This window comes from Spinacia oleracea, chromosome 4 (assembly GCF_020520425.1).
Source record: "Spinacia oleracea cultivar Varoflay chromosome 4, BTI_SOV_V1, whole genome shotgun sequence".
NCBI classification, from domain to species: domain Eukaryota; kingdom Viridiplantae; phylum Streptophyta; class Magnoliopsida; order Caryophyllales; family Amaranthaceae; genus Spinacia; species Spinacia oleracea.
In genome coordinates, this window is record NC_079490.1 from 57458308 (window position 1) to 57474595 (window position 16288).

The window sequence follows — 16288 nt, forward strand, 5'->3', positions numbered from 1 at the left end:
ATTATTATTATTATTATTATTATTATTATTATTATTCTTATTATTATTATTATTATTTTATTATTATGAATAAATGAACCTGTTGCATTAGGTGCTCAATAGATTTATTTTGACAATAAATTACTGTTGCATTAGGCTAAAACGCGTTGCATTATTTCTTTAAGCCAACATAGAAAACCGTCGCATTAGCTAAAATAACCGTAGCATTAGCTAAAATACCCGTCGCATTAGCTAAAATAGTCGTCGCATTAGCTACAGATCTAATGCGACACCCCATCTAAGGACAGTCGCATTAGATGCTTATCTAATGCGACGGTATTAATTTCCCGTTGCATTAGGTCACTGATCGTCGCATTAGGCCTAATGCAACGCCACCGGATGCAAGGGTCATTTGTCATCGCATTAGGTCTAATGCGACGGATTTTGATTCCTAATGCAACGATTTTAGGCGTTGTATCTGATAAGAAATGTAGTAGTGTGCGCTAGACAAACAGTTTGGAAAATTCTTGGAAGTGGTAAAAAACTTGCAGGTAACGGTTCCTTTTACTGAATTAATTTTACAGGTTCCTGCATATGCTAAATTCATGAAAGATATTTTGACCAGGAAACGTGCTGTTTGTGAGATAGAGACTGTAGCTTTTACTGAGGAATGTAGTGCCTATTTGCAAAATAAGTCTCCACCTAAACTTAAAGACCCCGGGAGTGTTTCCATCCCTTGTAACATTGGCACCGTATTTATTGATAAAGCTTTGTGTGATTTAGGTGTTAGTGTGTCTGTTATGCCCTTGTCTGTCTGTACTAAACTGAATATGGGTGAGCTTAAGGTTACCAATATCACTCTGTAAATGGCCGACCGTTCTGTCAAATACCCCTTAGGTGTTTTAGAGGACGTCCCTGTTAGAGTAGGTAAGTTCTATATACCTGTAGACTTTGTGGTACTAGACATGCAGTAGGACTCACAAATTCCCATTATCTTAGGTAGACCCTTCCTTCACATGGCGGGGGCGGTCATTGATGTTAAAAGTGGGAAATTGACTTTGTCTGTTGGGGATGATAAGGTGACTTTTAATCTGAATAGTGCCTTAAAGAGTCCCATGCTAGAGGAAGAACAATGCTATCGAATTGATGTAGTTGATTTTATTATGCGTGATAACGTCTCCCAAGTTCTCGAAAGGGATCCTTTGGAGGCAGTGCTTTGTTGTGAATCTTCTGCAAGTGATAGCAGTTATTGGAGTGCCGAAGTGGATGCTCTAGAGTTGGCTCTTGATGGGGGAGGGTCTGAACCAGAGAGCACCAAATTGAAGAGGTTAGTTCGGTCGGTTTGTCCTGTTAAAGAGGTAAAGAAACCCGAACTTAAGCCTCTTCCTGCTAACCTTAAATATGTATTTTTGGATGATGAACAACTTTTCCCTGTAATCGTCAGTACTGCACTTGATGCAGACCAGTTGTCCTAACTTCTTACTGTGTTGAAAAAGCACAAAAAGGCCATTGGGTACAATATTGATGATTTAAAGGGTATTAGCCCTAACTTTTGCATTCATAGGATACATCTAGATGAAAATCACAAACCATGCATTGAACCCCAACGTCGTTTGAACCCCGTCATGCAAGATGTTGTGAAAGCTGAAGTTATGAAATTGCTTGATGCGGGTATTGTCTATGCTATGTCTGATTCTAAGTGGGTGAGTCCTGTTCAGGTAGTGCCTAAGAAATGGGGGACAACTGTGGTTAGAAATGAGAAAAATGAGTTGATACCAACTAGGGTAGTCACAGGTTGGCGCATGTGTATTGATTATAGGCGCCTAAATGTGGCTACTAAAAAAGACCACTTTCCCCTTCCCTTTATTGATAAAATGTTAGAAAGGCTAGCCTGTCACAAGTTTTTCTGTTATCTGGATGGTTATTCTGGTTTCTTTCAAATTCCCATACATCCAGACGACCAGGAAAATACCACCTTCACCTGTCCCTATGGTACCTTTGCATATCGTAGGATGCCCTTTGGTCTGTGTAATGCACCTGCTACTTTCCAACGTTGCATGATGAGCATCTTTTCTGAGTTTATTGAGTCTATTATGGAAGTGTTTATGGATGACTTTAGTGTCTATGGTACTTCTTTTGATTCTTGTTTACTAAATCTGACTAAAGTATTGAAAAGGTGTGAAGAGTGTAATCTAGTCCTGAATTGGGAAAAGTGTCATTTCATGGTTACTGAAGGTGTGGTCTTGGGGCATTTAATATCTGATAAGATCATTCAGGTGGATCGAGCTAAGGTCCAAGTGATTGAACAATTGCCCCCTCCAGTTAATGTGGATCGAGCTAAGCCTAGGCTTATTCGATGGATACTACTGCTATAGGAGTTTGATCTGGAGATTCGCGATAAGAAAGGGGTTGAGAATGTAGTTGCAGATCACTTGTGTAGATTGAGATATGATGATGGTAAAGTGTCTAAACCGATCGATGATTCATTCCCGGATGATCACTTACTTGCACTTGCCAGTCAGTCACCATAGTTCGCAGATTTTGCAAACTACATTGTAGGGGGTATTTTTCTGGCCAATCTTACATATCAACAGAAGAAGAAGTTCCTACATGATGTTCGGTTCTACTTTTGGGATGACCCTTATTTGTTTCGTGAGACCGCCGAAGGTTTGTACAAGCGATGTGTTCCAGAATGGGAAGTCTAGGACATTATCAGTAGGTGTCATTTTTCACCTTATGGTGGTCACCATGGACCGTCAAAGACCAATGCTAAGTTGTCGCAGTGCGGTTTCTACTGGCCTACTATGTTCAATGATGCACAAGCTTTCATTATGGCTTGTGATGCGTGCCAGAGGGCCGACACTATTTCGAGGAGGTATGAGATGCCACAGAACGGGATTCTTGAGGTTGAGGTTTTCGATGTTTGGGAAATTGACTACATGGGACCGTTCCCATCGTCCAAGGGTAATCTGTATATCCTTGTTGCTGTAGATTATGTGTCCAAGTGGGTAGAAGCCGTTGCCTCACCTACTAATGATGCCAAGACAGTCATTTCTCTGTTCAAGAAAGTCCTTTTTCCTAGATTTGGGGTTCCGCGAGCTTTGATTAGTGATGGAGGGTCACACTTCCATGAGAAGCATCTGGATGCACTCCTGCGCAAGTATGGGGTTTATCACCGCACTGGGCTAGCCTACCACTCTCAGACGAGTGGGCAAGTTGAGGTCTCTAATCGGGAGATCAAATCTATCATTGAGAAAGTGGTGGCAAAGTTTAGGAAGGATTGGAGCGATAAGCTGGATGATACTCTGTGGGCATATAGAACCGCCTTTAAGACACCTATTGGTACCTCCCCGTATCGATTGGTGTATGGCAAGGCGTGTCATTTACCGGTAGAAATTGGAGTACAAGGCTTATTGGGCAATCAAATAGCTCAACATGGATGCAAAGTTAGCCGGTGAGAAGCGGTTACTTCAACTGAGTGAGCTAGATGAATTCCGATTACAAGCTTATGATCGTGCTCGGATTTACATGGAAAAGACTAAGCGGTGGCACGACAATCACATTCTGCATTGAGAGTTCGCGGTGGGCGACAAGGTTCTACTATTCAACTCTAGGCTTAAGTTGTTTCCTGGAAAACTTAAGTCTAGATGGTCGGGGCCGTTCACCGTGACTATGGTAAGCAAGTTTAGGTCAGTTGAAGTAGAAAACAATAATGGTGAGCGATTCAAAGTCAATGGGCAACGTCTGAAGTTGTACCATGATGGGCTGCTGTAGGAGTGGTTGAGGTTCATCACCTAAATCCCTCCGCCCCATGAACTGCATATTCAAGGTAATGAGGTCGAGCGGGACCTAGAAATAAACCAGCGCTTTGCGGGAGGCAACCCGTATTTTATTTGTTTAGTAGTATAATTTTCAATTTTCGCTCTCTTTTGTGTGTTTTGTTAGTGTTTTCCCCTACCTAAATGTGTTTCAGTATAGTTTTTGGTGTTGGAGAGGTGAGAAGAGGGAATTACGCTGTTTGGGTGTTTAATAGTGTGCAGGCCTGAAGATCCAAGTCGAAAAAGTGAAATTCTAGTTGATACGGAGCATACTGCAAACCGCCCGACCCGGATAGGGCGAGGTGCGCCCGATCGGGCGCGTGTCGACATCAGCAAAATCCCTGAAAATCGCCCGATCGGGCGATGGATGCCCGATCGGGCCGCCTGTCAGAGTAAAATGCCCGACCGGGCGAAGGTCCGCCCGATCGGGCGCGTACTGAAAGTTGAGAAGACCTTAATTTTTGCCCGACCCGACAATGGTTGCCCGATCGACTCGTTTGGCGAGTAGGATGCCCGATCGGGCGGTGTGCGATGAGGTCAATTTGAAGTCAGGGGTAAAATCTGGGTAAGAGAAGAAGTCAAAAGCTCGTTTCGCATATCGCCCGATCCGGATCGGGCGAGGTGTCCCCGATCGGGCGCGCATAGACGATTTCAGAAATGTATTATTTCGCCCGATCGGGCGAGCTGCTGCCTGATCGGGCGTCGGGCGATTTCATCGAACCTATGCACGAGATCCCCTTTCTTTCATTCCCTCTCATCTTCTTCAACCTAAGCTTTCTCTCTCTTCCTCCATTAAACCCCAATCTCACAAAACTTCCAACCCTCATATCTCACTCAATTCTTCACCAAATTCAACACACCATACATCAAAATCTTCCTATCATCATCCTCTACAACCTACACCTAACTAATTTCAGATTTCTCCACCCTCCATAAAATCCCCAAATTCCACCAAAAACCCCAAAAACCTCAAAAATTCAGATTTTCTTCCATGGCTTACCGTCCTAAGAGGAATTGCACCATGCAAGCAAGGAACCAGCACGAGGCTTCTACAAGCCGAGCTCGTGAACCGAAACCACCACTGCCCCCGCCCCAGTTCGAAGCCGGCCGGGATTTTCCGAACGTTATCTTTGCTATGGACTGGCAATGGGATCGGTTCGTCCATCTCAAAAAGAGGGAGGTAATTCCTACCCGCTTTATCTGTCAAAAATCTTTGCACGATATGGGTCTTGAACAGGATGTGAAACGAGTTTTTTATGGTGTTGGTATGAGGAATATGTATAGCATGTTGCGTCTTACATTTAGGCGACTGACTTTGGAGTTTCTGAGTTCTTTGCATTTACGTAAAGATGGTTATAGGAATGTGTCTTCGGTTCATTTTCGTTTGATGAACATTGATGTTCATTTGAGTCTTGCTGACTTTGGTGGGATTTTTGGATTGTCCACTACCCCTAGTAGGAAGCCTGGTAGTGCCCATAATAATTGTGAAATGTGGGGAAAGCTGACCGGTAATAGTGATCCCGATAGTATGCAACACTTGCATGCTTCCAAGATACAACACCCTGTCCCCATTGTATTCTACAGGTTCCTGGGGTTCACCATATTTGGTAGAGAGGAGACTCAGAATGTTAGGAGTACGGAGCTGGAGATTTTGGGTGGCTATGTTCTAGAGGGGGAAGCGAGGTATAAAATGAACTTAGCCCATCATATGGCTTCCCAACTTTATTCAATAGCCACTAGCTCGCACACCACTCGCATCACCATTGGTGGGTTGATCACCCACATTGCCATGGCCACGGTAAACTTTGTTGAGGCTAACCAAACTCCGGTTTTGGGTAGCAACTTACTAGACTTGGCCTATTTTGCTGGGCTTTGCCGCTTGCAGGGTGAGCATGGGTTGTATCGGCCGGGTGCCATGTATTGGATGTTCGAGGGGAACAGGTTTTTCTCCTTGCCTGACCCTCAAGGCCACACCCGTTTCAGACCCGGCCAGGCTCATTATCTGTATGTTGGAGTCGAGCAAGAGCAGGAACCTAAACCCAAGCCTGACCCACAACCAAAGCCCCACCAGTTTCAGCCCGAGCCTCGCACCTACTTTAGGAGGGGGCGTCGAGGGGATGAGGGGAGGCCACAGGGTGGCCTGACACCAGAAGAGGAGCAGGGGTCCATTCATGAGAGGTTGGGCAGGCTTGAGATCGGTTTTCATGAGTGTGCGAGTGATCACCAAAGGGCCATGTTCCCTATCTATGATCAGTATGCCAGGCAGGGCTATATTGCTCAGGATGCCCAGCACCCTTCCTGGTTTGCCTATCCCGCGGGGGGATATGGAGCTCCCGGTTCCATGGGCACCTTCACACTCACCCACTACGGTGGGTATGGAGCGGGCCCTAGCGGTCATGGTGGTCGAGGTGGTGATGATGGTGATGATGGTCAAGGCCATCAATGATGCTGAGGATGATCGAGATGGTTCGATACCCCTTGAGCCAATGAGGACATTGTCTGATTTAGCTTGGGGGGGTGTTTCACTTCACTTACCTGTACATATTAGGTATGTTTTCTTTTCATTTTTGCATTTACTTATTTTGGTGTGTTTATTGCTTTCTAGATTAGTTTATTGCTTTGAAAAAAAAATATACAAAAATACGTTCGAGAATACAAAATCATGCTTTCCTGTGCCCCTTTGATTGAAAATTGTTTTGATTCTTGGTATTTGATGATGAGCAATGTAGATGTGTTAGCCATGATTTGATATTCACTAGAGGAAAAAACATCATAAGTTTCCATTAAAATAGGCTTATAAGTTGCCAATTATAAGGGAAACATATGGGGGGGTCACTTTTGTGAAATTATCAAAGGTTGCCTTTAACAAGGGCAACTTATAATCTTATAAGTTGCCCTTGTTTGCAACAAGGGCAACTTATGTGAAACTTATAAGTTTCACATAAGTTGCTCTTGTTTGAAACAAGGGTAACTTATAAGCTTCACATAAGTTGCTCTTGTTCCAAACAAGGGCAACTTTTGAGTTTTTTTTTTTTAAAAAAAAAAATTCTGCAATATAATTTCTGATATTTTGCAATATAAAATTGTGCATTATAATTTATAGAATACTGTTTCACCAAACATCATCTTGACATTCCTAAAAAATGATATAAATTTTAAATTTCCAATAATATTACCAAATTAATTCAAATGTAATTAATTAAATCGATAAATAACAAAATAATATAAGAGTCACGGATAACTACAAGCTGCTCTATTTATTACATTGAGGGTAGTTCACAATCGTTGAAGTAAGTAGCCCACTTGTCTCGAACTTCATCCAACTCCTCTTTGGTAAAGGGCCCCTCCCTTGGAGTTGTGAAAACCTTTAAAAGAACAACGTACATGCAAACCAATAAATTAAATTAATTTTCATATGCCAAAACAGAAATTATATTGGTCGCGAAAACAACTTTCTGAGTGTACTCAGATTCATTTCAAGTTCTTTATGCACATCTAAGGCTCACTTAGCTCGATATAGATCGTATTTGGCCAAAAATTGCATTTTCGATCCCAAATATCAACAAATGAACCTAAGTACACTTTCTAAATCTTTTTCATGATTCATATGATTAGTTATATGTTTATAAGACTGATTTCAAGTTCGTTATGCACGCTTATGGGTCATTTGGGTCGATATAGGTCATTTATGGCCAAAAATGGTATTTTCGATCCCAACTACCAACAAACGAACCTATTTCCACATTTTAACCCTTTTTCATGATTCATATGATTAGTTATATGTTTATTAAACTCATTTCAAGTTCGTTATGCAAGCCTAAGCGTCATTTGGGTCGATATAGGTCATATATGGCCAAAAATGGCATTTTCGATCCCAACTAGTAACAAACGAACCTATATCCACATTATAAACATTTTTTAATGATTCATATGATTAGTAATATGTTTATAAGTCTCATTTTAAGTTCGTTATGCACGCCTATGGGTCATTTGGGTCGTTACAGGTCATTTATGGCCAAAAATGAAATTTTCGATCCCAACTACCAATAAAAGAACTTCTTTCCACCTTCTAACCATTTTTCATAATTCATATGATTAGTTATATGATTATAAGACTCATTTCTTGTTCGTTATGCACGCCTATGGGTCATTTGAGTCGATATAGGTCATTTATGGCCAAAAATGGCATTTTCGATCCCAACTACCAACAAACGAACTTATATCCACATTCTAAACCTTTTTAATGATTTATATGATTATTTATATGATTATAAGACTCATTTCAAGTTCGTTATGCACGCCTAAGGGTCATTTGGGTCGATATAGGCCATTTATGGCCAAAAAAGGCATTTTGATCCCAATTACCAAGAAACGAACCTATTTCCATATTCTAAACGTTTTCATGATTCATATGATTAGTTATATGATTATATGACTCATTTCAAGTTCGTTATGCACGCCTATTGGTCATTTGGGTCGATATAGGTCATTTATGGCCAAAAATGGCATTTTCGATCCCAACTACCAACAAACGAACTTATATCCACATTCTAAACTAATTTTAAACCCTGTACGTGTTTAATACACTTAGCTTTATGTTTCAAAGACTCATTATCACCCACTTTGGTGAAGTTATACACATTTCAATATAATTCATATTTTGACTAAAATGGCTAATTTCGCTCCTAAATTTCAACTAATGAACTTAAATAAGTATTTTAAACACTTAAAATGTTTAGTACACTTAGTTTATGTTTCAAAAACTCATTATCACCTAATTTGGTCAAGTTATGCACATTTAAGGCTCGTTTGATCATTATAGGTCACATTTTGAGTAAAATGACTTATTTCGGTCCCAACTTTCAACTAATGAACTTAAATAAGTATTTCAAACCATTTACTTGTTTAATATACTTAGTGTTATGTTTAAAAGACTCATTCACCTACTTTGCTCATGGTATGTACATTTAAGGCTCGTTTGATCATTATAGGTTACATTTTGACTTATTTCGCTCCTAACTTTCAACTAATGAATCTAAATAAATATTTTGTGTCATTTACATGTTTAATATATTTATTTTTATGATTATAAGACTCATTATCACCTGCTTTGGTCAAGTTATGCACATTCAAGGCTTGTTTGATCATTTAAGGTCACATTTTGACAAAAATGGCTTATTTCGCTCCCAACTTTCAATTAATGAACCGGAAATAAGTATTTTAAACCCTTTACATGTTCATTGGACTTATTTAATGTTTCTAAGACTCATTGTAACCTACTTTTGTCAAGTTATGAACATTTAAGGCTAGTTTGTTCACGTGGGTCATATTTTGAACAAAATGGTTTATTTCGCTCCCAACTTTCCAGTAATGAACTTAAATAAGTATTTTAAACCATTTACATGTTTAATATACTTATTTTTATGTTTGTAAGACTCTATCACACCTATTGTGGTCTAGTTATCTACATTTAGGGCTCGTTCAATCATTATAGGTCATATTTTGTCTAAAATAGGTTATTGCGTTCCTAATTTTGACAAAATGAACCTAAAAGATGAACTTTTAAACCTATTCACGCTATATTCTTATTTTTATGATTGTAAGACGCAATCTCAATTACTTTTGTCTAGTTATGCATATTTAGGGCTCATTCGATCTACATAGGTCATATCTTGTCTAAAATAGGTTATTTCGCTCATAACTTTGGAAAAATGAATATAAATAATGAACTTAAAACCTATTCATGTTTATATTCTTATTTTTATGATATTACGACTCCATCTCACCTAGTTTGGTCTAGTTTTGGACATTAAGGGTTCGTTCATCATTATAGCTCATATCTTGTATAACATGGGTTAACCCCTACAATCCTTCAAACCAAACAAAATCCAGCATACAAGCTAAAAAAAATAATCAGAAAGTCAATTGTGGTCAACTCTGACCATAAATTACCACCTGGTTGCACGAAGAAGCAAAACATAAGCATATCAGAACAAAAACACAGGATCATAATAGAAGAAGTAGAACAAAAGAAGATCAGAAACAGAAGATCAAGTCAAAAGTATGCAGATCAGGTCAAACAGAAGAAGCATATCATAATCAAAGCAGGTATAGCAGAATAGCAGTAGGCAGAATCACATCGCAGCAGGCAAAGCAACAAACAGAAACGAGCTCAGCTAAGGACATAATGAATAGATATTGATTATAGCTATATATACACCAACATAGAACTTCTTTATTGAATAGACTTTAGCTACTGCATTAACTGATAAAAGAATAAGCAGCATACACGTTTCCCTTAATGTGTGAATGAAAGTAAAAGAGAGGAAGCAGAAGAGCTCACCGGGTGAACTAATTTGTTTGAATACTTTGAACCGGCAGTGTGTATGTTCTTCCTGTCCAATAATAAAGTGTGCCAGAGCTGTTACAAGAAACCAAAACACAAGGATACTGTAATTACTACTAGTATAAAAAAATTACTAAAATAATGAAAGTGAAAAAATAATTACCTAGAATCTGATTACTACTAGTATATACAAAAATGTATTTAAAATAAAAGAAAATGAAAAAATAATCACCTGGGATCTGATGAATCTACAACAACTACAATCATGTCAAATTTATGGACAGGCTGGTGTCCCACATTAGATACACCAGAACTACTACTCTAATACTCTCCATGGATCCAGTGATATCACCCCCTTCTTGGAGACCAGAAATTGTAAGATTTTAGAGAACCTGAATCCCATCAGCAAGGTGAACCTAAGAACCATCACAAAGAAGGTAACACAAGTTATAGTAAATAGTAGGAGGAAACCAGCGAATGGGACACAAATAGACTCAAGAAAACCATCATATGGGAAATCATGGGAAATTGGAATAAACAAACTTTTTAAACAGTGCAGCCTTAGGACAATAATACTCTATCTTAAACTTCATAAGGCAAACCTGAATGTAAAAGTAATTCTTAACCGCTATAAATTACCTTCTTTACAAAACAAACTCTATACTAGAGTAAGAAGTAAGAAGACGCTAGACAAGTATATGGGGATTAAGCCACCCCGGCATAACAAAAAACAAATAAAGTTGGAGTAGAATGACATTGCCGAAGGAGTTGATTAACTAGGTTCAACAACTTAACTAATGCAATTTATAATACACATGAGCATGCACAAGAAAACAAACTATTAAAAAAAATGTTATAGGGGCCTGATCTGAAATCTGACATATTTATATTGGATAAACACGATCCTCGGTTTTCCTGCCCCGACCCTCCAGATTAACCTAAAGGCCTCATCTAACACAACAACAACAACGAAGAGCAGGTCATCCAACCCAGCAAAGTGCAGCCAAAAGCAAACTTCTCACAACAACAACTGCTACCAGAGAAGAAGACAACATCTTCACTCTAGGAACTCCACTAGCAACATCTAGGCTACAGTAGCCAGCAACAACAAAACAGAAAGCCCATAAAAAACTAAAGAGTGTAGCAACGATGACCTGCAAATCATGGACTAGAACCCTTGAAGATAAGAATACAAATCTACGCTTGAAGAAGAAATAAGACGAAGTCTTAAAGTACTAATAAAGAATGATCGTCCAAAGGCAAGACTTGTAATAGTCTGATAGACAACGAAACTTAGCTTTTTACTATATCTGATCTTTACAATTTCTATTTCCGCTGTCATGATCACTTATTCCGTTGATATTATGAACTCGCTCAAAGAAGATTTACAGTTTCTGGTTATAGTTTCTAGAGTGCAACTTAGAACACTGACACCAAGCTTTAAATCTTGGTAAGAAGAACCACGCTAAACTAAATCGTAATCATAACTCCTATAGTCCATGGAGCATCGTCAATCACATATCCAATCTCATCACTTATCATATAGGTAAACTAAGAATAATGAAATAGAGCAGGGCATAACATCCAGCAAATTAAAATATTCGAAGTCCCCAAGTTCAATAAACAACAACACTTATAATTTGTAATCAAACAATTATAACACCACATTGCAACATCCAAAGAACAATCCACACCAAAAAAGGATTAAGAACAAGAGAAATATACCAGAATTCGGTAGAAATTTAATTCTGGAAATCTTAAGAACAATGTCCAGTTGCTTGGAAAAACCTCCATTGACTCCAAGAATATGAACCAAAACCACCAAACTGATCTACGATTTTCTACCATTACCAGGTGCAAGAAATCGAAGAACAATCTTCAAGAACCCTAAAATTTAGGGAAAAAACTCAAGAATAAAAAACCTTTTGATTCAAGGTTTTAAAGAAAGTGGGCGTGCTCGCCGGTGGAGAAGGAGGAGGGAGATGAGAGCTCGCCGGTACGAGAAAGAGGAGGGAGATGAGAGCTCGCCGGTGGAGAAGTTGGAGGGAGATGACAATGGGGTGCCCGATCGAGCTAAACACAGATAAAATGAGAGTTTGTGTTTAATTACCTTAAAGGCTGCGCTTTTGAAACTTTAGGAAAATTTTCGTTAAAAAGAAATTAAATAATTTTTTCTCAAAAGTTGCTCTTGTTGTATAAGGGCAACGTTTGATGAGCCACCTATAAGGTTTTTTCCTCTAGTGATTCGATTACTTTGATGCCATGACATGAGTCAACTCTGACTAACTATTTGTGGACTTGGTGCTTGACTAGTTGACTTGGTTAGGAATTTGTGATAGGTTCCTGGTGTGTCGTTGATTTTGAGTATTGGTTTGCAACTGTTAGTAGTATTTTATGACTCATATACATGCACATTGTGGAGGACGAAGGCAATTTTTCTATTTAGGTAGCCTTTAGATGAATATAGATACATTTGTTCCCTCTTTTTCTACCCATGTTGTGCTTGTGCCCTTTATTCGGTGACTAACCACAAGCCCGTGAATTCCCCATTGGTTACTAGTCCCAAGCCTAGCTTGGGGGAGCTAATAGTAGTGAGGTGAGGGAGTTGTAGTGTGGTACATTTTGAGCATATTTGAGTATTGAAAAGGGAAGTTCTCCTTATCATGACTGTTGTTAAAAAAATGAGTTGAAAAATGAATGAGATGAGGAGAATAAAAAAAAATGTGAAGATTCCAAAGAAAAAAAGAAAGGGGAAAGAAAAAAAAAGGAAATTGAGCAAAAATAAAAAAAATCGTTATTCTCAAATTAGTTCAATGCTTTTGTCACTCCGGTATTACAATTTCTTATCTTCATGAGTGATTGGTTATAATTGTGAAATCAAGGCAAGAAAGTATACTGTGGTTTGTTTGTTTTTTTTATTCATGTGTTGAGTGGGAGAGTTGTGGTCCTCATTTGTGGTTGATCATGGATTTTCTAGGATTTATGCTCCCCAAAGCCAAGGCTTTAAGCTCACATTTTACCCAAATTTACCACACCCTTACCTAAGCCTATCATTACAAGCTTGAAAGACCTTTTGACCTTTGTGCATAGAGTCGTATTAATGTGAAAGTAGTTGTTTGTCAATGCAAGTTATGACATGACACATTTTGAGTCGACTACTAGGTTGAGTGTATGTTTTTCTAGACACACGAGTGTTGTGAGTTTGGGAGGGCATTGTTCACTTATATGTTGGGAGGAGAGCGAACGGGTACATATTTTACGCGCCACATAAATGAGTGACGAGTGTGTGAGCACTAGTCTTGAATTACATTGTGCACTTGTGGTTCGCTTTGCGTGACGATTATTAGGGAGGATTTGTGATTAGGTGGATTTGATTGGTTGACATTGACGCATGTTCGTTAGATTTTGCCTTGAATTATGTTTTTCATTTTGAAATATGTTGGGGGTGAAGTTGGTCCTGTATTCATCGATGATTTCCTTGCTTAGGGACAAGCAAGGATCTAACTTGGGGGAATTTAATATTTGTGTTTTATATAGAGTTTTACCGCCGTCCCTTAGTACATTTATGCATCAAATGAGCTCTTAGGAGCCATTTTAGTACTAATATGTGTTATTGAGTGTGCCTTGGGTTTCAGGTTTGATTAGTGAGAAATTGGTCTTTTTAGACCCGTTTCATGGTGATTTAGGCCACTACACGAGCCCGAGGAAGTTTGGGACCATTATCGTCGACTTTCGGGAGCCTTAGATGCTTATGGTTGAGCCCCGGGAGTTAGACTCAGTGATATGGGCGAAGGATGTTGATGATTGCAAATCGCCCTGTGAGCTGAGGGCGAAACGCGAAGATCGGGAGGAAAGAAAAGGGAATTAAAGTCTTCTGTGCGCGCCCGATCGGGCGCACTTCGCCCGGTCCGGATCGGGCGGCCATCTGGGAGCTGATGTAAGCCTTTCGCAAACCGCACGATCGGGCGGAATTTGGCCCGATCGGGCCGACTATCGAGCACATCGCCCGATCGTGCGAAGCGTCGCCCGATCGGGCGACGCCAACCTCTGATGCTTATGCGCGTGTTATATTTCCGGTTTTTGGGCTTTATTTTGGGCAAACTATATATACTAGCCTTTGTTATTTTTAGAGATACATTATTTTCTAGTATTGAAGAGTTAGATTATTTTCCTTAGCTTATTATTCTCTCTAATTTGTTCAAACACTTAGTTTTTATTTCCAATCAAAAATTCAAGCTTTATTATTTCATTGTCCTTCAATTAGGTATTGTTCTTTACTTTAATTTAATTTATCGCTTTAATCATGTTTTCCATTATATTATTCGCTTTGTTATTTGTTATCATGAGTGAGTAGTTTAATTTCTAGGGTTTAGGGGATCCATGAATGCATGATTGGGATTATGTGTGGGCATGATTATTGATTGATTGATTATAATTTCTATAGCTTATTATTATTGCTCGTCAATTCTGTTCGGCCGGACTAATTTAATTTGAGTTTGAGTAACCTTAGATTATGCGCCGAGAGGTATAAATCTGATGTTTTTGAGCTGTGGCTATTAAATAGGAATTGTAATTAGTACATAGCGAGAGCCTGCTAGTTATAATTGCCTAAGGAATTCATAAGATTCGAGAGATGCATGTTTTCCTAGTTATGATCGTTAATTGATTGTTGTTGTCCGTTGTCCAATCCCGGTTTGCATTTGTGGTGAACCGCTTCCCTAGATTCCTTTATCATTGATATTTTCTATTTTAATTATTGCATTAGTTTAATCTACAAATCAATTCAAACCCTTTTGATACCAATAGTCTAGATTAGTTAATTAGTAATAGAAAGAACACTGTTTCCCTGTGGATTCGATCCTGACTTCCCTTTGCTACCTAGCTAGTGAACTTAGGTTATTTTTGATTAGGTGATACGACTTTAGCCTATCAGATGTATGTTATACATTGGAATCTTGCTAATTCTACTTCTTGGGTATTAGATACTGGTTGTGGCTCACACTTATGTTCCAATTCGCAGGGACTAAGGAGAAGTAGAAGACTTGATAAAGGCGAGACGGATCTACGCGTGGGAAATGGAGCACAGATTGCTACATTAGCCTTAGGATCTTATTTTATTTCTTTGCCTAGTGGTTTTGTTTTGGAACTAGAATACTGTTACTATGTTCCTAGTATCACCAGAAACATTATTTCCGTTTCAAGTTTGGATTCTAAAGGTTTTATTTTTCAATTTAAAGACAATAGTTGTTCTTTTGCTTTGAATGGAACGTTTTTGGGTTCAGCATAACAAGAAAATGGTCTATATGTGCTAGATACGAGCAACCATATTTATTACTTAAATACTAAAAAGACTAAAACTGGTGATTCCGATCTCACATTTCTGTGGCGTTGTCGATTAGGCCATATAAACACAAAGCACATGGAATTACTTCAACGGAAGGGAATTCTAGAATCATTCGACTTAAAGAAGATTGATCAATGCGAATCTTGTTAACTTGGCAAAATGACAAAGCAACCTTTCTCAAAGGTGGGAGAAAGAGCTAGCGGACTTCTAGGCTAATACATACGGACGTATGTGGGCCTATGAGTATGAAAGCTAGAGGTGATTTCAGCTATTTCATAACGTTTACGGACGATTTCACTAGATATGGCTATATTTACTTAATGAAACACATGTCTGAATCGTTTGAGAAATTCCGGGAATTTCAAAATGAAGTAGAGAATCAACATGGTAAGAAAATCAAAGCTCTAAGATCATATCGAGGAGGTGAATATCTTAGCCACGCGTTTGATGACCATCTAAAAGAATACGGTATTCTTTCTGAATTCACTGCTCCGGGGACACCTCAATGGAATGGAGTGTCGAAACGGAGAAACAGGACCCTACTCGATATAGTCAGGTCAATGATGGGTCAAGCCGAACTTCCTTTACAATTTTGGGGACATGCGTTGCAAACAGCAGCACTCACACTGAATAGTGCTCCGTCAAAAGCTGTTGAAAAGACTCTATATGAATTATGGACTGGGAAATTTCCAAATTAAGTTGTCTTTTCTAAATATTTGGGGTTGCAAAGCATATGTCAAGCGATTAATTTCGGACAAGATTGAACCAAAATCTGACAAATGTTTCTTCGTTGGGTATCCA

The 16288-nt window shown here is 39.0% G+C and overlaps 1 protein-coding gene across 1 annotated transcript; it reads left to right on the forward strand.

Annotated features, from left to right (window-relative positions):
• Window positions 1–49: 49 nt before the first annotated feature.
• On the forward strand, window positions 50–15445 carry LOC130459946 (uncharacterized). The gene is made up of 2 exons (XM_056827591.1): window positions 50–6345; window positions 15164–15445. Exon 1 carries the CDS (start codon window positions 4789–4791, stop codon window positions 6241–6243), a length of 1455 nt encoding a protein of 484 aa, XP_056683569.1. The 5' UTR covers window positions 50–4788; the 3' UTR covers window positions 6244–6345; window positions 15164–15445.
• Window positions 15446–16288: the final 843 nt, after the last annotated feature.

Bases quoted from the DNA above. Each gene is read 5' to 3' on its own strand.
- LOC130459946 (XM_056827591.1), top strand. From the start codon at position 4,789: ATGGCTTACCGTCCTAAGAGGAATTGCACCATGCAAGCAAGGAACCAG.